Genomic DNA, 26172 nt, shown 5'->3' on the forward strand with positions numbered 1-26172 from the left:
TTAAACTAAAACTAGAAATGAATTTGAACCTTTATGAAAATCATGATTATATTGTTTAAACAATGTGTAGTTAAAATAATACAGATTTGTCAAATAAAATCATTTTAATTATTTTTTGGAAAGTAGTTCCATAAGCGCGTCAGTCATTCGCGTCCATAAATAGTCCCTAAACCAAAGTGAATGTTTCTCAGTTTTCTTTAAATCAATTATTGTTATTAAAATGATAAATGTCTTACTGTTCATTTATACCTAAATACAGATGTTTATAAAACACTGTATTGTCTAACACAAACCAAAAGATTGGACGGAAGTGACCTGAGTCGGATGGATATGGAAGTGCCGGTGTCGTGCTTCTCTCTTCCTTTTCTTCCGTGGCCGCCATCGTGTTAGGAGCGTGGTTCCTGGCGTGCCGTGAAAACTAGTAAAAATGGTGAGCACATTGCCCTCTTATTACCTTGTTTTGAGCACACTTACAATAAAGTTTCTTTTTTTAGGCGTTTAACGCGTATGTTGATCATCATTTGTCAGTTCGTGAAGTGTTATGCGATAGCTTGGAACCTGGCATTGCATCGGGTGTCGGGAGCCATTTTGAACTAGTGTGCCGATTATACACGTGTAACCATTATTGTTAGGTGGTTGTCTCTGTTTATGGATTACATAAACTTGCCACATTTAAGGCATTTATAAAGAATGTATTTAGTTCATTATTTAATTCATCATCACATCCCAGTGTGTTACCCTAAGCTATTTTGTCACTTGTTTTCAATGGGAAATGTCAGCATTCGTGCCGTGGCCTAGCTAACGTTATCGCAAACACTTCATGTCAACTCTGAAATACCTACGCTATTATACACATTGGGTTTACTACTGCATATAATATAATTTTATTTTCCTATTCTTGCAATGATGGTGTAATTTGCGTCGTACTCTGTGTTCAGTGACAGTTGCCTGCTGTCTCGTGCTGGCACAGAAGGTTGATGAAAATAAAGACTGAGCAAGATCAAAGAATTCAAATAAGTATTAAATAAACGTAAGCTGAAATGTCTAACGTTATTCATATCACTTTTCAGGCTTGTGCCCGACCATTAGTTTCGGTCTACTCCGAGAAAGGGGAGACAACCGGCAAAAATGTGGTAATGCCAGCCGTATTCAGGGCTCCAATCCGCCCAGACATTGTGAACTTCGTGCACACAAACATGCGCAAGAACAAGCGTCAGCCCTATGCCGTCAGTAAACTGGCAGGTGAGACCACTTACTTGACCCCAAATTTGGCTTTGTTTCTCAATGCTTATTGATTAGTTGCTTCATCCAGTTTTCTGACACCTGATCGCACATGAAGGTCTGATGAGGCCTTTTTAATAAATATGATTGACAGTTGGTGAAAACTTAAATGTCTTGTTTCAGGTCACCAGACCAGTGCAGAGTCCTGGGGCACAGGAAGAGCTGTGGCTCGTATCCCCCGTGTGCGTGGTGGAGGCACTCACCGCTCCGGCCAGGGTGCTTTCGGAAACGTATCCTGTTTTGTCACTGAGAAAACCTAAAGATCTTTGCCGAAGTTATTTATGATTATACCTGCTATGATGGTGTAATTTGCGTCCTACTCCATGTACAGCGACAGTTGCCTGCTGTCTCATGCTTGCGTGGCAGGTTGACGAATAAGAAGTCTGAGCAGTTCATGGGTGCTTAAAATGTTTTCCTGTACGTTTTCTTATTGTGAATGGTTCGCCCCCTTAACTCCGGTGTAGATGTGTCGTGGTGGTCGCATGTTTGCACCCACAAAGACTTGGCGCCGTTGGCACCGCAGGATCAACATCAACCAGAAGCGTTATGCCCTTTGCTCTGCGCTCGCTGGTTCTGCTCTGCCTGCCCTGGTCATGGCCAAGGGTGAGTGAACAAATTGTGTACTGTTCTTTTATTTTACTGAGCCTGTTAACAGTTTAAGGTTCTGCGTTTATGTTATGGCAGTGCATGTCTGCAAAGTTTACTGTGTGGGTTGCCACTTGTTGGCATTCTGCTCGTCTTGGTCCAAGAGCAACCTCAGTTTACAAAGGGTTAAAATCAAACTCTTGGTTCCATTTTGAAGGCTGGGCACAGTCAACATATTGACAATGATGTGTATGAAATACTGTTCTTTTATTTTCTAACAAAAATGGCAAATGTTTCAGGGCACCGCATTGAGGAGATCCCTGAGGTCCCACTTGTTGTTGACGACAAAGTCGAGGGATACAAGAAGACTAAGGAGGCTGTGCTGCTTCTGAAGAAGGTTAAGGCATGGAATGACATTAAGAAGGTGAGTTGCTGTCGGTTTCTGATATGATTTCTGAAATGTTTTGCTTAAGTATTCTTATATTTGAAACAAACAAATGTTTGGTCTCCAGGTTTATGCCTCTCAGCGCATGCGTGCTGGTAAGGGTAAGATGAGAAACCGAAGGCGTATCCAGCGTAAGGGACCGGTTGTCATCTACAATGAAGACAACGGCTTGACGCGAGCTTTCAGAAACATCCCTGGTATGTGATGTGGGGGTTTGTTTTTTGCACCTGAAGGAACACTGTTGTAAATCAATGATGAGATGCACTTCTGGTCCGTGTTTATGAGTTCTGTGATCTTAGTGGAAGTTCTGACTCTTAATACAGTGCATAAAAGTTTTCATTTCGGGCCACCGTTGTGTTTTGTATTAACACGCTGTTGTCTTTTTAGGTATTACCCTGCAGTCTGTTAAAAGGCTGGACCTGTTGAAACTTGCTCCAGGTGGACACATCGGCCGGTTCTGCATTTGGACAGAGAGCGCCTTCCGCAAGCTGGATGACCTCTATGGCACATGGCGCAAAGCTTCCTCCCTCAAAGTGGACTATAAGTACGTATTCACCCCTCACGACTGGAGTCCCTTATGTTATTTTCTGCTGTGCTTTGAATGACAGTAAGTGGCACTTCGGGTCAGTGTTTATGAACACAATGATTTCTTTAGAAGTTACATTACTTTGAACACCCAAAATGCACTTAACATATAAATCTAATATGCATCTAAACACATGTTTGTAGATGTTGAGGAAAATCTCTAACTCTAAACTTTCATGTCCAGCTTGCCAATGCACAAGATGACCAACACAGATCTGAACAGAATCCTTAAGAGCGAGGAAGTACAGAGAGCACTTCGCCCTGCCAAGTAGGTTTTGTTTTTTTAATATTTTGTATTTTAAAAGTGTTGGCAATGAGATTTCTACATTTGGTCCATGTTTCTGATTGTTGATTATGAAAGGCCTGAGCAATTTTAACTTGTAAGGTATTTTTTGTGTACAGTATAAGCAAAATACATTAAGTTTACTCATCTATTGTAGCCGCAAGATTAAGCGCAGAGTTCTGAAGAAGAACCCTCTGAAGAACCTGAGAGTGATGATGAAACTCAACCCTTACGCCAAGACAGCCCGCCGTCGTGCTATTTTGGCACACAATCCCGATGTAAGTATCCTGACAGCCTGATTTCAGGACAGTCATGTCTCACTATTGTGTGATCATGCACATGTACAGTGCTCTTGTTCAATCTCTTTCTCAATGTGAACACTGTAGATCAAGGCAAAGATGCTGAAACCCAAGAAGAAGAGGGTTGTGAAGAAGACCAAGAAGCCAGCTGCTGCTCCGGCTAAAGAGTAGAGCTTATTATACAGACTGGAGTTCAGAAATGCTTTCAAATAAAACATCACTTAAAAATTCTGCTAAATCTGTCATTTTTAATTCACTGCATACATCTTAAGCATTGCCAACATCACACAGTTGTCATCTGTTAAATAAACTTTTTATTATAATATACAAGTTTTTCTAAGTTAAATGACTGGTTTACTCTCCACCTACAACATCTGAAATTAAATACTCATTACAATGAAATTGTGAACGCTATCAGGGGTAGCTGAGTGTAGTCGTAAATCTTAAAATGTACTTGTAAAGCATGATCAAAACACTTAGACATTTAGGGGAAGATGCCTTTGCAATTGTCCTGAACCAAAAAACTTAACACCAGCATGCAATTGAAGACTTCTATTCAGAAACTGATTTTTGTAGAAATAATTACATATTACAGATACTTATTTTATCTCGTGAAGAGATGAGAACTCTCTGGATGCAATCAAGGCATTATACAACCAATATTTGGCAGAACAGATATCAAGCATCCTAGAGGCATGACGCACTGTTAAATTCAACTGTAAACATGTTAATACTCAAGAGGACATCTAAAATATGGTGTGGAGGCAGTAGTTAGCTGTTGGCCTCTGGATTGTTTGGCAGGTGGGGAGCGTATGGCTTGGAAAGGGTTCACAGTCCCACGCTGTGAGTCGGAGTTGCTGGCTGATTGAGGCCGATGGTGCTGCAAAGCCACCCAGCAAAATCAACTTCTTCTGCTTCGGAGGTCTTAATGAAAGAATGGACCTGAAAAGACAATTTTATGGACCAAATTAGAGAATGTGGTTCATTATTGGAATTGGGAACAACATAACTGAAAAAAACCCTACCATAAGTTGCTTCAAATCTGCCCTTTCTGCTGGATTTTTTATTAAGCTGATCAAAACAAACAAAAAAATCAATCATATAGTCATGTATACAGTGTAAAAAAAGTACATAGACAATACATTGGTTTGTCTGGTAGGTTTTTCGTTCAACCACTAGATGGCAGAGCAAGCATCACATTTCTCTCAAGCACAATTCAATTATATGCTGACAAAATCTACTTTTTGCTTACCATTTGTTAACAAACTCTTGAAATTCTGCACCAAAGATGCTTGGCAGCTTGGGTGGTGGCTGAAAATAAAAATGGCTCCATTAAGCATTCAGTGGAACGGCCAATAAATCCCCACTTTAATTAATTCACTGCTATAAAACAGTTTGATCTTTTAAGCACCACTGAGAGCTTACTTCATTGACAATATAGTCAAGCAGCTCAAATATCGCCATAGGAGGTCTGCTGTCCGGTCCATATGCTGTAAAGACAAACAGACAAATTATTATGTTAGGCTTAATGTATAGTAGCCTCGTGATGAAAAACCAGCCATGGAGTTGAGCAGAAACACCTCTAGCAAAACAAATCTACATGCAGGAAGACAAACAACTACATACAGCTGCCAGGTCGACCTGGTGGGCGGGGTTTAGGGGAGGCCTCGCTAGGTGAAGGGTCCCCTTCAAGGGGCTGACCGAAGATTTGCTCCAGCTCCTTAGCGTCAGGTGGTGGGATAGGGAAGCGTCCAATGGCCATTTCCACCAGAGACAGACCCATACTCCATATGTCGGACTGAACCGAGTAGTGAGTCCCCTGAAGCCGTTCTGGCTGCAGACAGATATAGAGAATGGGGGAGAGTGGATATTATCAGGAAGAGCTGTGATGAAAATCAGGAGTCTGTAAAAACACATGGCCCCCTTGAGACCTACTGTCCTGGACTAAGAGACCAAAAAACACAGTCAAAAGATCAAGTAACTAACAATGTGGTAAAAATTAATGGTACAATTTCATGGGATTTTAGTACAGAGAGCTTTTCTTGGCAAAGCAAACTTACAGACATATAGGACCTGGTGCCCACAAACGAATTGGCCATGGAGTCAATAAGTTGTCCGCTCACACCAAAGTCACACAACTTGATCTCACCGCGTGAGTTCACCAGGATATTTGATGGCTTTACATCTGAAACACAGAGACCATGTCTTCCCTTCAGTAAGTACTGTCAACAAGGAAACGTAATGAAAATGATCGAGTTTGAGAAAGCGTGAATCACCTCTGTGCATGATCTTGTGTTTCTCCCGCAGATACGACAGGCCTTTTATCACCTGCATGAATGAAGCGAAGCATTAGGTTAAATATTAAGCATTGTACTTCAGCCTTAATGAAACAGTCCATATGAACCATTGAGGATATCTGTGAGAAAGGTTATGGAGATACCAACCGCAATGCTAACTTTCCCCAGTATTTGCTCTGGGATCTTGCCTGCTTTCTTCAGGGACTGGTCAAGAGAGCCACCGTCCTACAATAAAATATGGAGAAAAATGAAGCAGGTACACTCACAAAGCACTTGAAATTCTAACACACACAAACCTGACCAAACTCCACTATTATTGGCACCCTTGGTAAAATGAGCAAAGAAAGCTGTAAAAATAAATTTGCATCGTTTCTCGTCTTGATCTATTATTTAAGAAATTAAAAAACAATCAGTTCAACTGAAACAATTTGAAGTGGGGGGGATATCACATTGTGATTTGTTTTCTCTAATACACCCTGACCACAATTATTGGCACCCCTAGAAATTATGATGAGTAAAATATCATCATGTGATATTCCCCCTACTTCAAATCGTTTTCCTTCAATGAAATGTTGGAATTTTGTAGATTTTTGAAATAAAAGATCAAAACGCGAAACAATGCAGATTTATTTTTACAGCCTTCCTGTACCAAATGTGCAAATAATAGTGGACGGCACTGTACATACATATTTATAAGACTGTCAAGTGGATTGTATAAATGTAACCATAAATATAGCTTAGATGACAGATTACAGATGATCTTCTCTTCTCATCTTGATTCATCAAAATGTAAGTCTCTGTGTTTTTAACATTGACATAAGCAAACATATTTCAGTCACTTTTAATTCCCACTATCCCAATTAGTAATGCACATGAGTGATGCCAAATGGTGCTTCACACATACCAATACCAAAAAATAAAACCACACATATTAAAACTTCCTCCGTATGACAATAATCGTGAAAGATGACAGTACCATGTGTTCCATACAGATGCTGATCTCTCCATCACTGTAAAAAGCCCCATAGAAGCCCACTATGTAGGGCGAGTTGCATTCATGAAGGACCTGCAGCTCTCTGATGATCTGATTCCGTATTGCTGGCTTGATCTCTAGGTGGATCAACTGCATGAAAAAGACAAAAGGGTTGAAGGAAACAACTGTAGAGTCTGTTGGGGGTGTTCGAGCCCAGAGATGCACTGCTGTCAGAGCGGTGAGTACTGGATCGCTTAGGTGGAAGCTTGTGGTGTGACCTGTCGTGACGTCCGGGCCTTTCAACATTGTTTATTATGTCCGGCATAAAACTCTCTTCCTTAAATGCGTAAGCCTTGTAAATGGATCTTAAGGAGTGTTTATTTCTGTAAGGGTTTTTGTTGAAAAGTCAGCTGATGGCAGGATGGTGGATGATAAATGTTTTGGTTTTGTGTGCTTTGCCACTAACTGATATTCTCATTGGGAGACCTTTTATTTAAGAAGTGTTGTTTCACCACATTCTGGATTGAAAAAGGAAAACTTTTTTTGCTCAGACAAACAACAGCCAAGTTCATTAGAGAGTGTCTTTGATTCTTTATTGTGTAATAAGCCTTACAACATGCAATGTTATACATCATTTTTAGACTAGTAAAATCCTAAACCAATGCCCCGCCTTGTTGTTTATTGTTAACAAGCAGCAGTTAACGTCACCATATTTTACCTTCCTGGCCATGATGAGTCCTGAGGGTCTGTGTAAGACCTTGAAGACAACACCTCCATTTCCAGCACCCAACTCGCAGATCTTCTCAAAATCATCATCTTTCAACTCTCCGACCTTCTGCTTCTGGGTGAGGAAAGCCTCTAGGCGTTTCTTTTGCTGCTCATCTAGCTCCAATTCCTCGAGTTTCTTCTGCAGAGCTTCTAGGTTTGTTCTGTAACAGACAGACATAGAAATTGATGTTTGCTAACAAATTTACAACAAAAATGTAATTGACCCATTATCTCATTTATGTAATTTTGGAATTATCAAATTGTAGAAATGTAATTTGATTTTAAACCAAATTGTTATCTAATAATGAAGCTTCATGTTTTTATTATATCAGAATGAACTATTTTTACCGACATACACCCCGGGTCCCCCAGCATGGAATTCGCCATGTTGTTTTTTTTTTTGTAGTTTTTGTCACATACATAACGCATGCTTATTTCCATTTCTTTAAAGAAATGTGTTCATAGACTGACATTTTTCTGATGTTTTGATTCCATCAACAAGGGCTTACTCAAATATGTTTATATTTGACTAAACCCTTATCAGTTATCAATATATTGTAAGAAATACATTCTCTGAGCATTTTTATGTCACATCCATAACGCTGGAGTTGCCCAGTAGCCCTAAATAGACAACCTGCTCTACAGAGTGTTTCGTAAATCTGTTATCTCCTTCGGTAAAGCGGAAACGTGACAACATCTTAGTTTCTGTGTCTGCCACCCTAGAGCTTTAGGAGGGAGGGGTGAGCGGCGGAGTGAGCTGTTGGTTGCAATTTACAAACCTCACCACTAGATAGAACTAAATTTCATACACTGGACCTTTAAAAGAGCTACACCATCAAAATGTTTCCATTTTTAAATAAAAGACAAAAGTCATACAGATTTGAAACAATACCAGGATGAGAAAATGATGACAAATGTGTCACTGTTTAGGCAAACAATTCCATTTATGTTTATTTTATGTATTAATTCTTCCATATGACCATAACGGCCAGATCATTTAAGTGGTATTTGTCACATACATAACCACACAAAGTATCAAATACAGTGAAATGCTTTGTACGTCACTCTTTATACAGTATAGAAAAAATATATATAGTAAGTGTAAAACACAAAATACATTTTTGTGAATAAGAAAATTAAGAGATGTAAAGAATGTTCAAAAACAATAAGATAAGGGCAAATAATACAGGAAGATAAATATGTATTTTATTTACATGTGAATATTTAAGAAATATACATAAATCCATTTACATGTGGACATGAATATAAGGATGCATAACAAATCAGACTTGGCTTTGCCAAATGTTTCAGTCCACAAAGGCTATGAAGACCGAAGGAATGCAGAAAGAATCTCAGTACTGGATATGTGTGTGTCTTTCTTCGAAGCATGTTCATATTCTTGCTTTCTGGTATGTATGAATATGTTTCTTCAGAAAGAATTTCCTCCTTCTGATCATTAGAAAGCAAAACCTCCAGCAGTTTGGCAGCACGCTCAAATACATTCCTATCTTTCAGCCACAATAAAGGTGAGCCTGTTGAATGGTGTACTGTACTTTTAAGCGCTCCGATTGCTTTTATGCAGATCCTTCCCTCAGCACTGTTTGAGGAAACAGAGAGTTCCTCTAAGAATGTGAGCCTTTCCCTTGTTGTTATGGTGATGCATTTCCTTAGCATACTGTATAGCAAAAGCAAACTTCTCTGACCTTCCACTCTCCATCCTTTCTTCCACTCCTCCAACAGCTTAATGTTGAAGTGCTTCTTCAGTCTTAAAATTGTATTTCATCTGCTTCACTGAGATAGAATATATAAAATAACAATCTTAAAGAGACAGTTCGCCTAAAAATGGAAATGTGTTCATCGTGTACTTGTATTTGTGTCATTTCTTATGCAGAACAGAAAGAAAGATACTGTAAAGAATGTTGGTAACCAAACAACACTGGCCCCTATTGAGGACCACTGTATGGACACAAAACCACTGAGACGTTTCTCAAAATATCTTCTTTTGTATTACAAAGAAAGAGCCAGCTTTAACCAACATTAGGTAGAATAAATTATTACAGAACTTCTGAACACAAAAGTCCTTAGTGCTTTAGAGAGCCACACGTTGCAAGCATCTGTTATGTAGACCTATCTCACGCTGTATGTCCAAAAACAATGTTAAAGGACCATCAGAAACCGTGATCCACACTGCCTTGAGGGCTTTTAAGCACTGAGCCAATTCAGATGTAAAACATGTTGTCCTGCTGTCGAACAATGTTCCAGACCACAAGTGACACTTGCACATAAATTTACATCAAAGTGTCCTGATCAGTCTGCAAAACATCACGACAGACGTTTGGATGGTTTCTCTTCAGCACAGTCGAGTGCGACTCAGGTGGGAGAGAGAACACCACCAAAGTACTTCAGGAAGTATGATCTTTTTCTCATCTATATGAAGAATGAGGCAAAGTCTTTTCTTTTTGACAGCAAGGCCAGTTATAACCATGGCTACGAGGCTGCTGTGTTATAGTGGGTGGCGTAGGTGGCGTGGCAAGTGGGTGGCGTAGGCACGGTGTGGTGGAGATGTGATAATGGTGAAGGCCGCTGAAGATGCCAGAGCGGAGAGAAATACTCCATAACTCACACCTTGTATTGCATGGGGGAGGGTGAATAACTCCAGATCTATATCCAGAGAGATTCTAGTCAATATAGTGAATCTGTAACTCTGCTGTAGTGAAACCTTGAACGAGTAGTAAATTATGTAGTTGACCCTTTGATATGCGTTTTGTTTACATAAAAGGGAAGATCTTAACTATAAAAGGGTTAACAAAACGCATTTGGTTAGTGATTTAAACAGGCCCGAGGAGAGAAAATAAATAAATTCCAACAATCTCTCTCGCAAAGGGTACCTAAAAAGTTAAAAAAAGTATTTCGCTGCTGTCGTTTTTGATCAGATTTTGGGCCATAAATCAATATTAGTCAACCTTTATGTTTGTCACTGGGTTTTACAAAAATCTAACCAATTATATTTAACAACATGATATTTAATCAGGTAATAAGTCTAGTATTTCATTTCCTGAAAAACAGTGAATTTGGTCATTAGACGTTTTGTTAAAATGCAATGTAATGAAGTGCGTGAAAAAAAGGAAGTGGTCTAGTTCACATATCATGATTCAGGCCTGATTTATATGTACAGTAGTGATATGATATACTACATGTGTGAATATTATGACATTAATATCAGCCACACGTTAAGTAGAAAACATTGCGTTCCCTCAAAAGAAAGTTTCATAAAGTTGGGCCTTTTTTAAACTCACCACTGAGCAAAAATCTCTTATATATCTATAAAGCAATTCTGTGGTTGAATCTGTAGCATCTGTAGTGTCATCTTGTATAGTAGAGATTCAAACAGGTCAGTTCTTATGACAAAATACTTTAGTAAGATAAATTATATGAAATTCGTAAGAATGTTCTTCAGTGCAACTTTGTTTGTCGTAAGAATAAAATAACATGATGTAACTTCCTTGCTTGTGTGTTAACTGTCTATGTTTATCAATACAATAAACTTAATGTGTGTAACAAACACATCGCATTCTCATGTAGCCTATATAAATATATATATATATATATATTAGCATGCAATGTGTTATATGGCATTTACGATCGCATGTTAGCTAATATGTTAGCAAGCGTTAAAAAAATGTACTTATTATAATACTTTGTGTATGTTACTACGGCTTGTGACCCTCTCCGTTTCAAGTCACTTTGTCCCAGAATAATGTAAAAAGCACTATAATAATGAAAGCTAAAGTAAGGGAGCAACCTTATTAATATATCAAAATAAACATTCCTTAGTGGCAAGTAAACGTCAAAATTATGATTCTGGCTCAATACGATACAGATCACATGTGTATAACCAAATACACGTATTAAACATTTGACCCTTTTGAGATTTAAGACAACCGTGAGGCTGTCATAATTTTAATATGATATTTACTTTTGTTTGAGAATTTGGATTCTTCTTAATTTTTTTCAGATCAATCTTGAGAATTATTTTTTAAGAACGGTCTTAAGAAGTTCTTTCGGGAATATATAACATTCCTAACTTTTTTCTTAAATCAGAATTTAAGAGAAACATGGCAGTTAATTTTCTTCTTAAAAATGTTTGGTGAATCCGGCCCCTGGAGTAGTAAAACACCCAAGCAGCGTTCTTGTTAGGTAAAATGGAGAGCAGCAGACGGTGCTGCGGTGTGTGTTCGTATTGTGTAATACTGTAATATTATGTGTGTTTATCTCAAAGAGACATGCAGCCTAAAGCTTGTGCCACACAATAGCTTCAAAGGTACGACTGCCAATAGAGAGAAGAAACAATATTGGCAGTCTGTCGGAGTCTAAAAGGAGAATTCATGCCCAGTGCAAGCAAAAAATAGGCTTTAGCAAATTGGCTAGTAACTTTATGAACAACTACAACATGTTGCAAAATTACAATTCAAAACTTGCTGTAAAGTCACATAAGTGACAGAAAAAACAGCTTGACACAGGGAAAACTAAAATTAATTGTTAAAGTAAATATTTCTTTCAATGTAAACAAATGTATGCTATTTTTCTCATCGCTCACCACTGGCTGGTGTCTAAATGTGGACCCTCAATAATGATTCCATACAAAAACTGGATTCATCAGGCTTAAAAACAGAGACATTATATATTAAGAGCTTCACATCTTATAAGCAAGGCTGGGTTTACCGAAACCTTAACGTTTTGTCATTCTTACGTTATACCTTAAGAAGGACGTAGTGATATAAGGTTTCGGGAAACCCAGACCAAGACCGTAAAAATAATGTTAACTACACTCTTTGTGATAGATTAGTTGAGGATTCTGGGAACAAAGTGTTGTCACAGTATTTAACATTCCACTGATTCGCTCTCCATTACACTGACTTCCACAGAATTGAATCACAGCGAAACACACACATTCCACAGTGTGCTTGTCACAGCCTGTCCTGCACAGGGAGGAATTTTGCTTTTCAGTAACTCCAGCATAAATTTTATAACACTTATTCTGTGTGGAATTAATAGATGTTAATAGTTTCCACAAGATCCTTGAATACTGCAAAGTCTCTAATGCCAAGAAATTTGAACTAGACCAATAAAAGAACGCAATGCCGACATGCTCTACTAAATCCATTAGGATTCTCACTGTCTTTACTCAGGCCGGCCAAACAAAGGTAGCAAGGGCACAGGTGGTCTTTTACCTACATATAGCTGCGGGGGATGCAAAGTCAGTGAGTGAACAAATCGACAGGTTGCCACCACTACATCTATATTTGGTAAGGTACTTACTAGGGGTTGATCGATTATTACTAGGGGCCGATTATTTAATGATTATTGGCATCGGTCATTTTCAAAGCCGATTTGCTGATTCATTTATTTATTTGTGAAACGCGCTATTTGGCTCTAATGCAGCCTCCTCTGTAATACGTCACTCTCTGGCCTAGAGCAATGCCCGCCCACCGCCCATCTGATTTGCTAAAACTCACGAGTCCGGCCAATCTACGAAGAAGGCTGAAGACACTGAAAGGATAGCATTGAAAGCATTTGCTAGCTCGAGTTGTGCGGGTGGGGGTTAGTCTCGCAATATACAATCTATACAAAATACACAATATATCTGATCATAATATAAATAACTATATACTATTTATTACAAACTTACATGAAACCATGGTTTTTGTTCAACGTTTTTGTCATTCTTAATTCCATTTTTACACCAGACATATATAGGTTCAGAATATCGGTTATCGGTCTACTTGATCTAATCGATATCGGCCCTGAAAAACGCATATCGGCCGACCCCTAGTAAACTAGTAAAAAAACTAACCAAAGTAGCAAAATCACTATCTGAGATGAAATGAAAGAATTATACGTGAAATTATCTGCTTTAGTTTATATCTATTGTCTGTTTATAACAGCAGCATCAACATTAAAAGGTGCTTTATTTGGCCTCAGCACATTTTAAACAGACAGACACTATGATAACTTATGGTGCCAACAGTTCAAAGAGATCGGGGTATGATGCACTGGCTGCTCTGTCCAAATGTGATCAGATATTCTCATTGATCCCAGTGACATGAGATGCATTTTATGTGACCTGAGGAACTCTATACCCGAATATAACATCTACGTACTTTGAAGATTTAATAATAACTTTTAGCTTGGAATTCTGATAAAATAACAGTGAGTTATTATTAAGTTAATAATCTAAATGTTGCGGTATCGGAGCAGGTGTTTAGAATTCCTCACAAAAATGAATCATGGTTTTGAAGTAGGGCCAAACCAGAATTTTTACTTGATAATTGTAGTAAAACTTTGGTTACACTTTACAAATAAGCGTGGTTACTATACATTTACAATAATGAAAACAGTATAAATGTCACATATAAAATAACCAAAACAACAATTATCAATCATATTCTCTTGAAAACACTATTAACACTTCAATACCAAATAACATTCCATCGGGTAATGCTATTTTAGAACATTATATCCTCAATATGCTATGAATTTAAGAACTCCGTTTTTGTAAAGTCCTTACACCTTATTCGACATTAAATGTCAATGTAACACACTCACTCGGTGGCCCCTGTTCCGTTGATCGCGTTCCCGTCTGGAATCGGGTTCAACTGGATCGGCTCCGGCTTCCTTCTCTTCTGCATGATGAGATCCTAATAGCTCACCAGTAAAAAGACAATTTCAAAGATCAGCGATCTGATCCGCAGACTACAACTCGCTCGCCAGGAGAGCAGTGATGAATAGGCTATGAATAGCCTATCACACCCTACCGATCGCTGTTTGCTTGAAATGAATAATAAACGCAAAATGTAGAAGTCAGTCCCGCATGGTCCTCTGATAGGTATAATAACGTTGTTCCGAAAGATTATCTGAGAAGAAAACGAGTTTTTAAGGGTGGACGAGAGGAGAGGATGGGAACAGAGACTGTCTCTTTACGTCATGAAAATATTTACATCTGTCTTCCGGACAGCATGAGTGCGTGTGGACGACTACCCCATCTGCTGGTTGAATACTGCAACTACACGTCAACTCTTTCTAACTGGTTAATCACTGCAAAAAAAACATTTTATGCAAAAAACGTCAACCACAACACAATCGTTTTGTGTGCGTGTGTGCTTTAAACTATAATTTCATGCAATATAGTGTATGATAAAGGATTTTAGATAACATATTAAATTATAAATGCATATACCTCCATGCAGTTGGACAAATTAATTACAATCTTAACATGCCATTATTATGGAACTCTTTAATATGTCCACCAGTACAAACATTTGCAATGATAAAATATATAGCTTTCCTGTGGCACAGTGGTTAGAGTATGGTGCTAGCAATGCTATGTCATGGAGATAGAATGTAAAAAAAATGTAAAGTACAATGCAATGTGAGTCGCTTTGGATAATAGTGTATGCCAAAATGCATAAATGTCGAATATCTGATCTCTGCAGCATACAACCATCGCAAACCTTTTGGTTGATCCGTCACATATAATTTCACAATCCAGAACAAACATTCAGCTCTGGTCTATAGCAGTTACTCCTAGCTATTACCAAAAACACTTTATTCAATAAATGGTGGTAAATATGAAATATCACAAAATGGCCAAATATTTTGCCAGATCATATTTCATTGGAAGAAGCAGCCCCATTTAGAGATTAAGGCGGATAAATTGAAGCAAATCATTTTTGCCCTCCTCAAGGCATTAAATCTGTCTACAAATACATTGCTGCTCCTAATAAATTACTTTGTCTAGCATTTATCATTGATAATACACAAGTATTGTTACTGTGCTTTGGTGAATAAGTTTAATTAATATGTGTAAAGTCATCCCATCCTTACACGCAAAGCACGCAGGCAGGTCTTATCCAGATATGTATATAAAAAGAGTACAGCCAGGCCTGAAGATGGTCCTCTGTGTGAATATGCTGATGTGTGAAGTCACTTGGAAAATCACTAGTCTATAGACAGTTTCCCACACATAAAAAAATATGAAAATATATTATGGTCCACCATTGCCTACAGGATGACATTAAAATAAACATGCATTAATCCATCCATCCATCCATTCTATGAATCTTTTGCATCACCCTTTGCCATCTTTAGCGTTGGTTTAAATTTTATGTATTTGTGTTTTTCCTAATTATGTGTACAGCCCATTTCTGATTCCTGCCTACAAACTAATCCCTTGTCCTTCTTTTGGTTGGTCTAACCCTGAATAATCATATAGCTGCATCCATCTCAACAAAGTGATTGTGTCGCAGAGTAAACAGCATACCAAAGCCTTTTTTCTTAACATTAGCAACATTTATCCATTTATCTTACTGGACCATACTGTAAAACATAAAGATTTGCTCTGTCAGCTAGTCTGACATGGATCCTCCAGTGATTTCATAAAAAAAGCAGATCTGGGTCTGCATAAATTCACTAAATCTGCATTTAGGCATGCATGAATTCTTGTCTATTTAGGAAAATCAGATATGATTAAAATTTTAAAGGAGTAAGCAGAAAAAACAGGAGGACGTATTAATGAGAAGAAATAGATTTTTTATTATAAATGTTCCCTCCCTTTTTATCATTTTAAATCGGAAGATAATTTTTATTCAGGAGTAGTTTGAAGATGTGAGGAGGACTGCACAGATCACTTTGTTTTGTTCTCCCTCGTCCTGCAGGCTTTTGGGGCGCATAGAAAGTAATGATTTTGTGAAATGGAACCGTTTAAGGATGGGCAGAAGATATGAGTTAGTAGCCTGTCCCCAAACAAGCTTTGATTTATTCACTGCAGGCAGCTGATGCGAAATGCAACTTGTGAGTTGTGTTATTTATTCAAATGAAGCATAACTAAAGCATACACTAAGTAAAATAGATTGTTGAAAAAATGATAAACAAAACAAACACCAACAAGAATCGAGGCAAAATCGAATAGGCGTAATGTAAATAGGTAAATATCATTGTTAAATTATATTTGAGAAAAAACAGCTTTAGATGTGACTGGAAGCGCTGTTTATCTTTGTTCTTTATTTATTTTTTCAATTCACCAAAAAGTTATGACAACTGCGGCTCAGGACACTCCAGCCCCCGCGACCCTGCAGAACAAGCGGTTTGGTAGAATGGATAAATAGCTCACCGTGGAAATACATTTCTCACTACTAAGTATCCTCTGATATGTTATCAATAATTAAAATGCGGCCAAAATTCTACAAACCTTGTTTTTCTCCTTTGTCTGTGTGAAACATCGCCACGAGAACGATAAACCGTGTTTACTGAGCGCTTGCATGCGCAGTGACGTCACGCGAGTTTAAATGGAGGCCGCGCGAGAGGCAGAAAAACAGTCAGCAGCAACAGTGTCGCTCGGAAGAGGATGAAGTGTAGCGCGCTGCGCTCTGCTCTGTCAACACGGGTCTGAGAGCGAATAAACAGTCCGGCGCATTTCATTAAATACAGTGCTCGGCTGTTTCTGGTGTAGTATGCCACAAGTAACCTACGGCAGAGTGGAGACTTTGATTCTTAATAAAGGCTACGGGACATCACCACGAAGCGATTTAAAGGCAGCAGGGAAAATAAACAGAGCATCAGAAGGTACGTCGCTTTTTGATAAGTCATTAGCGTACGTGTAACGTGTCTTATAGCCATTATAAGACTTGTATGCATTTTGATTTTGATTTCGCCGATCGGATGATGAAAGTTACAGCAGTTTATAAGTAGGTTGTATTGCGGCTATTTAAATCTAATCTGATCATTTTGTTTATATGTACATGGAAAAATATACGTGTTTGTGTTATTCAAGTTTTGAGCTCGGCGTTATGAGGTTAAAGGCTATTTATGGATTAATTTAGATGTAATGTGCGTTTGTAAACAATTATGACGTAGTCTTAATATTTATGATTTCGATAATAAAGATGATCAATGGATTGTTGGTAAAAACATTTGCTTTTTCTACTGGAGACTTGATCATAAATTGGTCGTTTATTTTTTCTATAGCCTAAATATAATTTGAGCTTAATTTTGGCGACATGATTGATAATGTATTTGACAGTTTGGTCAATCTTCATCGGTTCCCATCCATATATTATTTATTTATAAGTGTGAAATAATTTCTTTAAGCCTACAGGCAAAGTTGATGAATTGGTTCCAACGCGGTGGATGTGTTTTCATTCGCTTGAGCTTTTTTATTTTATTGTTTTAGATGGAGAATAAAGCATAACGCGTTGTCGGAGATATCGGTATAGTAATCGACAGCGATGTCACGAATTATCCAAAATCATATCTGTCTCCTGCTATGGCTGTACGGAAGAGTCAATGATGTTACATTTACATTGCCAGATTACTCGTGAACTCGTAATGTTTCGACAAAGTCCGGCTCGATAACTATAACGCTGTCTTTGTTAAACTGATGTTTGTGGATGCTAATGGAGATTGACAAATGTGTAGGGGAATTGAACGTGAAGAGGGGAATTTCTCTTGTTTTTTATATAAGACATAAACAGTTTAAAAGGAGAAGATTTATAGCACAGGTCGCCCTGGAACGTCTTTTCATTCATTACTTTTGACTTAACCTTTTTGTTTGCCACTAGATGGCTCTGTTGAGTAAACTGTAGGCAACCTGCCAGCGTTCTGCCCTGTACAAACACACACGTTCTGTTCTGTAAATCTAAAACATATATATTTTAGAAGGTATGGTTTGGAGTTATTTATTATTCATAGTAAAATTAAGGAAATATTGCTTAACAACAACAACATCTACCTCATTTATATGTTGTGCAAAATATTAATTGGCTAATTCATGTTTATCATTACATTTGTTTGAGTCACTGCTTTTTATTAATAGTGTGTGCTACCATTTGTAGATATTGTGAGTTGTAACGTTTTCCTTTTTCTAACCTTATGTACATTTTGTGGACTTTCTATCTATCAGATTTTTTACATACACTTTTGTTTCCAGGGATTTGGGCTTCGTGTTTTTTGTAGTTGTTTGTCTCAAAACATCAGTCCCATTGACATGTCCTCATTGCGAACTGATGTTATTTAGATGACTAATCGATATGCTTCTAACACAATTGACAAAAAAGCCATAAGTTTTTTTTTGGCGTTCACAATATGTAAGACCCGCATTTATTTCATAATGTGGTGTAACGTTATGAGTCTGCTCAGTTTTGTTTGACCAAGGCTTTCAAGATTCGTTTTCCCTTCTGTCTAGCAAAGCTTGGAGTATGTTTTCATGTGTGTCGGTTAGACGGCTTGCCTAGACTGCATTACAGCCATCTGTCAAAAAGTCATGAATACACTTTGCCAATACAGTAATGCAACTTTTGTTTCCAGTCGTAAGCTTTTAGCCTAATTAAACAGCACTCTTGTTGAGAATTCATTATTAATAGATATATATATATATTCATATATATTCATAAGATGCCTGCCGTGTTCCTCCAAATTTACTCTAAATATATTTTGTATGTATATTGCTAATAGGTTTAAAAGGTGAACGTATGCAATTGCATGTTTAATAAAAAGGTTTTCACCAAATATTTGGTTATTATGTTGATTCCACAGTTTACATAATACACTGTTACAGCAATAAAATCAAAATAAGTGATGTCCTTGATTTGTGATAAAGTAAAAATCAGAGAATAATGAGGATGCTTGATGATGTTGACTGCTTGTACTTCTACTTGAATATGACCTTGCGTGGTGTTTTGAGTACTGGGACGCACTTGTGAAGCCAAACCTCTGTGCGAGCGAGCGTGTGTGTGAGCGGACGCTCAAAACAAGCAGAGAATTCACCGCTGCTTTGTGCAGCACCACTGGTCTGTGAGCTCTGATTCGTCCTGACAGCACTTAATGACAGGAAAGCAGGCCGATTTGTGCTTTAATTTTCTGAGCTGTTTTGCAAAGTGAATGCTGAACCAAGGGCAAAGACGGGTTTTCTGAGGCTCTTTTCAGTGCTCTGCCATTGCCTGTAACATCTCCAGTTTACAGTCTAGTAAACCTTTTCAGCTGGAAATCCTGATGTTTGCTTCAATCAATAGTCTTAATTAGTGCTGATTAATGAAGGAACACTCGCTGCACAATGCTAATCGTTGCTTGCATTCCCATAGACGAATTGCAACTCGCTTCTTTGCTCTGCAATTTACATTTTGAATCAAATACACATGGCATTTCTGTATTGAATTTCGGAGCTTTTGCACATTTCTCAAATATTTAGACTTGAAGAATTTTAAATAAATTAGATTTTTTTTAAGTGGTCAGGTATTTGTTTTGGCAATCCAGGGCATAGATGTAGTTTTCAAATTAAGAATTCATTAGTATTCTGGTGCCACGCCGGCTCAGATCAATGCAGAAAATGAGCTGCATCCTTTTGTTTTAGTATTCTGATACAAAAGGCTTATTTATTTTGTACTCGTCTGGCTAAATGGCAATAACATAAATCTTACATTACAATCACAAGCTGTTGCCCTTTTTTATACTTGATGTCATTTTGAAGTGTATACAGGGAACTCTGGGAAAGAAATTTAGATGCAAATATCCGATAAAAGATTCATGACGGAGTCGAAAAAGCACCAGGAGGGACGTTTTGAGTGTTGAGACATTTGTGGGATATTTGTCACATGCTTTGTGTGTACGTGGTGTGTGTGTGGTCTTCAGTGATCAACAGATTGCAGTGGACGTTGAACGAGATGGCTTTGGTTTGTTGTGACCCTCATCAAAATCTCTCTTAGCCTCCAATTTCTTAGTGCCTACTATCAGTGAGCATTTGAATGTCAGTTTTGGCCTATAATTTATATAAAGAGAGACAGTTAAAGATGCAATAGATATACAGAGAGTAGAAGAGTTTATGTTTGATTGTGCATGTTGTCTTGAATTAGATAAGATTGTTTTAAGTGCTTTTAAGATTTATCTCTTACTACCCATTGCCAAGCTCACTTTATATAAGGACTGAATAATTATCATCAAGAAGTGTCTGGTCTTTGCCGAAACAGTATAAAAAGCTGTAAAAAATGTAGGGGGCAATTAAAAACTTATAAGATTGTCAGAATATGAAGAGATATTAAACAGATTGCCTTTGCAAACCTCAACATTAAATGATTCTTGTAATAGTGTGCAATTAGAGTAAAAAAGATAATACATGAAATTAAAATGGACATGTAAAATTGAACTGAAGTCATTCCTTTTTTAAACTTAGCTTTATCATGACTATGAATTTTTAACACACAACTGAATCGAGTTTTATATTTGTATATTTAACACCGTTTTTTTATTTTACGTACCTTCATTGAGACTCCTATGAAGTTTCAAGAATGACGAAATGTTATTTTTCATACCATGAAAGTGTATAGCGGCTAGAGCTGTCATTCACTTACATTCACTAATGTAACACACTAATCCTCATTATATGTCATTTACAGTGCTGCTCCAGTACCCTAAATGGTGTGGTAAGCCTTGACCTTTATTCTGCAAATCAAGCTGTTTCTCAATGTGCTTGCCTGATAGATGTTATTTTAGTAAAAGCCTATTGAACATTACACATTGAACAAATACCCAGGGCCATAGTTGGAGCATTAGGAAATGTTAATGAAAAATACAAAGCCATTAGCTGAGCCTTCTTGGGTCACTTTCTGCTCTGTTATTGAAAACCTTGATGTATGTTTCTCATTCCCTATGTATGGGGTATACATAGAGGACACCTCTACATCAGCCCCCATATGCTTTTCCCTTGACTTCAGGCTACAGTGTTGCATGTCATTATCCGCCTCGATATGTCAAATGTGTTTATTCAATTACGGTTCTGGTGTCAATACTTGGTCTCGGAAGCTTTCTTAACATTTCTGTTCACCAAACACCCAAGAGCGTTCACATTTCCACAGAGAGAAAGTTTCTCAATTGAAGTAAGCAGAACATCTAAAAGAGGCTATACAGCAAACTATAGTTACTGTGTGAGGGACAGACTTCATAGCTTTTTAAGTATCACAGGAATGTATAATATGCTTTAAAAAACATGATTTCTTGTTCACAATTTTATTTTAGTAATCTGCATTTTTTAATATTTTGAACTGATGTTAGACCAGGAACAAACATTAGGGAAAGTCAATGTTTTGATATAGCAGGTTTTGTGTTTCCCTCCACTTTGTTTTTATTCAGTACAGCACTCTATAGCATGGGATAAGTCGTTTTATTAATGATTGGAACAGCTTTCTTTCAATATAGAAGATAGATATTTGAATCCAGGACAAGCGACATGGTGAGAACATCTCTAGGGAATAATCATTTACATTACGTTCGTTCAGCTGCACACGTGAAGGGAGGACATAGTTTAGACAGCTGTTCAAAGATGTTTTCTTTACAACAACAATGGTGTCAAATAAAAGCAGCCATTCAAGAAGTCACTATACATTTCTAGAAAGGGAATAGCTTTTAAATGATCAAAGGTCAGAAGTAGTGGTGTAACAATGCGCTCGGTTCACAATCCGATTGCTATACACGATGATGGGTTTACGATTTAGATTGCATCACTATATGTAAAAAGAATGTTGTTAAAGAATTGACAACATTCAGGGTTAAGCCATCTTTACGTAAACCAATAAAAACTGATTCTGTCATAGAAAACAAAACTGAATTTTCATTGAATATAATAGAATTAAATATAAAATATATAAATGTAATGCGATATGCGATACTTTTGTGATATTGATATATTGTTACACCCCTAGTCAGAAGCTCTGATCTTGTTTATATACATACATTTAGTCAATATATCAATAATATATTGACAAATCTGTTATTGATGTAAAATTGCAAGAGCAAAATGATGATATAAAATAAAATCAACAATGTTTTATATAATGTCAACACTGTTTAGGTGGTCTTAAAGTTGCAATCTCTTTAAAATCACCTGCGGTTCAACTATCAGATTATTACCGTTTTTAATATATTAAGTAGCGGGACCACAGTAAATAGCATTTTTTTTTACTTTCCTGATTTCATTAACTTCACCTGCACTGTGCGGCAGTATTAATATAATATCCATCACCCTACTGGTTTCTAGCTGGTGATGTGACCTTTGCCGCCACCGACTAGAGGAAAGGGCAACATTTCATGTAAAGAACTCAAAAATGTTTGACAACTGATCAGGGTAAGATTCTGCATTCTGCTTAATGCTGACAACGTTTTCAGGAAACACAGAGAGGGAGGGATCACAAATCCAAAATCGCCTACGAGTTCAATGGAGACTAGGGAGAACAGAATCTAATAAAGATCTTCGGCGAGCATCTTTAAGCAAAGCTAATTAACAAGCAGTGATGTGAGCTTATAGAAAGGCTCAATAGTGCTTGTCCATCCAATGCCAACTCCACACCTCTTAGCTGCGGCTCTGCTGGCTGCTGAATAATGCACTCATCAGGTCTTTTCCAAGCGGTTGTAATGACAAGCGGCCTTCCCTTGAGAATCCACTGACTTTTTACAAATACTGCTGATGGTCCTGCTTACATATGCCACTTATCTCAATCAGAGAAGTATTACCATACAGACCCTCTCCTGAGCTGCGTTGCCCGCCCGATTTCCTTTCAAGAAAAGTCGTCCTGCCGCAGGACACATCTTATGAGGATTCGTCATGGGCATGCAAAATGAAGAAAGTTTATTGTTGGGCTATGTTTGTAATCGAAGTGGCCGAGGGACAAATTCTTATGCTGTGTGTTAATCTTTCCTTATATTGAAGGGTTACATTAATGTAAAATTGAGGACCTTGCTGAAGCAGGCCATCTGTTTGTTGGCTTCGCTGTAGCTTCGGCATTATTGCATCATTTTGGATTTGGATTTGGATTGAGTTGGTTATTCATTAACATTACAGGCTTCCAGTTATGGTGCACATTATGAGCACTATAGCCCAAGGACTTCATGCATCCTTTACTGTAAACCAAGAGTGCCCCTGAATTGTATATTATAGAGTAATAATTTACCATTGCAGTCCCAGAGAGTGTGTCCCCTATTAGCTTCAAGCTATTTCTGTCCCTATGCTTACAATGGAGAGATCTAAACAAGCTCAGTCTAGCATGGATCCGTCTAGTTCTGCTCTTGTATTGTGAGACATCCTAATGGATGCGCTGAAGGGTAAGACTATCCTAGAGTGATGTTCTATTCCTTTGTGTTCAGTTTGCAGAGTTCTAAGTTAGTGCAGCTCTTGGTCCGACATGCGCAATATATCAGGACCAGTTATTGGCTTATATTGATTTTACCTTTATTACAGGAGATTTAATTATGGACTTATGTTTGCACCTGTTTTAGGTTTACATTTGTCAATTCTGTACCATGAAGAAATAGTGATTGATAAGTACAAAGGAATTGGTCTTGAAAAACCACATGTATGGAGTTGTGTGCATTAAAATAAAACGTTCATTACGTTATTAAAGATAATATAAGATTACCCAGCTCTTATTTTAAAATGCAGAATTTATTAAATAACTAAATGAATCTAAGAAAATGCAAAATCAGCGATACAAATAATATTACTGTACTTGCGTTGCATACTCAACTTAAATGTGACCCCAGTCTGTGAAAAAAACATTTATTTTGTTATTTACTATAAATAATATCACGAACATTCTGTAAAATCTACAACTGTTGTTAATAATAATCTTTAATATTGACTAACCATTTGAAATTATCAATGGTTGAAATCATACTTTGATGCTGGTTTATCTTATGTGCCTGGTTTTCACAGACTGGGTCACAAATAAAAATATTTTGCATTGCATTGTTCCAACTTTGAATAAAAGGTGTTATTGTTAAAGTTGTTTTTCTTTAGCAAGCAATATTTTTCCATCAGTCATACAGTATATGAATATGGTATAAAATACCATAATGAACTCAATACTGTAGCATATTAAATTAGAGCTTTTGGTGTGTTTTATTAATTCAGAGACAATATGGATTGTCAATGTCAGCCGTATGTCATTATTTTATATTACTGGCCATATCATAAGCATAACGATCATTTTATTGATATCAGGCAGGATTTTAATATCTGTGGAACTCTACTCTCAGCGACTCACTATTGAAGGGTTTGTGTACATCTGTTCTTAACTCACACCGAGTGATGGGTAAGTCTTGTAGCTACTCACCATACTGTTTTTTTTAACCCAGCACGCTCTCTCCTCTAGAAGGGGTAGCACGATGGGTAGATTACTATTCTCTGCACAGTCTCCGGCAGTCGTTAGAGTTGAACCCGTAGACGTCTCCATCACTCAGGAGGGAAGACATTAGTGATTCTGCGTGAGCCGCTTCACTCCACACCCTGCAGGAGACCTTTTTCTTTATTCTGTTAATATTTTCGCTGTGAAATGGTAAAAAACTGAACATTGGCTGTTCATTTGACTGGAGTTCTCGTGCAGCAGGACCAGCGTGGAGTTTAATTTCCTCGTCTAAACCCTGCTGGGGCCCCGTGGCTAGATCACCTGGGTGGAAATTGCTTTTACTGCTCCCTTCTGTCTTGTCCCAGGCCAGACAATAGTGCTCAGGGACATCTCGATTGAACCTGTAACTGTAACACGGAACACGCCGTCTGTTTGTTGCCGTCCAGAGTTCTGAGAAAAGACACTTCTCCATTATCTCGCAAACTGATGCTACAAGTTTTAAAGTTTTTTAACTTTTAATGAAACAAGAGCTTGTTACAAAGGACTGGTGTGAGGTTTTAATATTTCAGATGCATTATAATGAGCTTCCAGTATCATACGCACGTATCAGCACTCTGTACAGCCAATTATATTTTCCTGAATAAAAAAAGCTAACAGCAGCGGTGCTTACATACAGATGTGCGGCCAACAGAGCCCTAAATGCTTAGTATTCTCTTCACGCGTAGAAAATGTATGATGAGATTGAAATCTTGGACAGGACTCTTATGCCAGTATATTTTGATATACCAAGGGCAGCTGATTCTGAGAAATGCCCTACTTTGACCTTTAATAGTATGTAGCGCTACAGGCAATTTTACAGCTTTCTCATTCCTTCCTGCTTTGCAATACGTTTGTTTGTGTGTCTGTGTGTGTGTGTTGATGCTGATATTTGCCCTGCCACATGACCGCTTCATGCACAATGCAAAGCCACGGAGCCCTAAGCTCTAAGCGACTACTTCCTTTTTGCAGGGACATTAAATGTCATCACACATATAAATATTACAATAATGCAACATGGGCACAAATCTCTTAAAACGTTGATGCTGATTCATTCATGGAGTAAATACTCCCTATTTAAAGAGCCACATTATTGCCTTTTTTATTATTACAGCTTTGTTTATACTCAAAATCCATGTTTTGGAGCCAGCGGTCAACAGGAGCAATGTGGGATATTTCATTAGTCTCAATAATGTTGAAGAGTCCCGTTTGAATGTCATTTCTTCTTTTGTATTCATCTCTGAAGTCTGGGTTAGGTAGGGGCACTGGGCTCCGCCCACTCCTGCTCCCACCACACCGGTGGGTGTCATGAGCGGTGATGGATCTGTAGTGTTATTGGTGCGATGCACCACTATGTAAAGCTCCTTTGCTTATTCAGCAGCGGGTGTTTAGCCGGCAATCAATGGCAGCTATAGGCAAGGCCATGAACAGAGAGCTGTAAAAGCCACACCTGGGGCC

The 26172-nt window shown here is 37.8% G+C and overlaps 3 protein-coding genes across 3 annotated transcripts in view; 2 read left to right on the forward strand and 1 right to left on the reverse strand.

Moving 5' to 3' along the window:
* The first annotated feature begins 184 nt into the window (after positions 1-184).
* Positions 185-3709, forward strand: rpl4 (ribosomal protein L4). Its single transcript, XM_079466166.1, has 10 exons — positions 185-430; positions 1071-1242; positions 1405-1511; positions 1746-1884; positions 2166-2290; positions 2379-2508; positions 2699-2855; positions 3081-3164; positions 3337-3457; positions 3566-3709. The coding sequence occupies exons 1-10, from the start codon at positions 428-430 to the stop codon at positions 3647-3649; spliced, it is 1122 nt and encodes a 373-aa protein (XP_079322292.1). The 5' UTR covers positions 185-427; the 3' UTR covers positions 3650-3709.
* map2k1 (mitogen-activated protein kinase kinase 1) lies at positions 3709-14583 on the reverse strand. Its single transcript, XM_079466165.1, has 11 exons — positions 14123-14583; positions 7467-7677; positions 6752-6898; positions 5923-6000; positions 5755-5806; positions 5539-5663; positions 5105-5312; positions 4904-4968; positions 4731-4789; positions 4504-4549; positions 3709-4420 (listed from the first exon to the last, which is right to left on the reverse strand). Exons 1-11 carry the CDS (start codon positions 14203-14205, stop codon positions 4307-4309), a joined length of 1188 nt encoding a protein of 395 aa, XP_079322291.1. The 5' UTR covers positions 14206-14583; the 3' UTR covers positions 3709-4306.
* Positions 14584-16888: 2305 nt separating this feature from the next.
* Positions 16889-26172, forward strand: part of megf11 (multiple EGF-like-domains 11) — a 93044-nt gene continuing 83760 nt past the window's right edge. The window contains exon 1 of the mRNA XM_079465583.1: positions 16889-17137. The gene's annotated coding sequence lies outside the window, so the exon portion shown is untranslated. The remainder of the gene's footprint in view (positions 17138-26172) is intronic.

Source organism: Barbatula barbatula (genome assembly GCF_947034865.1).
Source record: "Barbatula barbatula genome assembly, chromosome: 10".
Taxonomy (NCBI): Eukaryota; Metazoa; Chordata; class Actinopteri; order Cypriniformes; family Nemacheilidae; genus Barbatula; species Barbatula barbatula.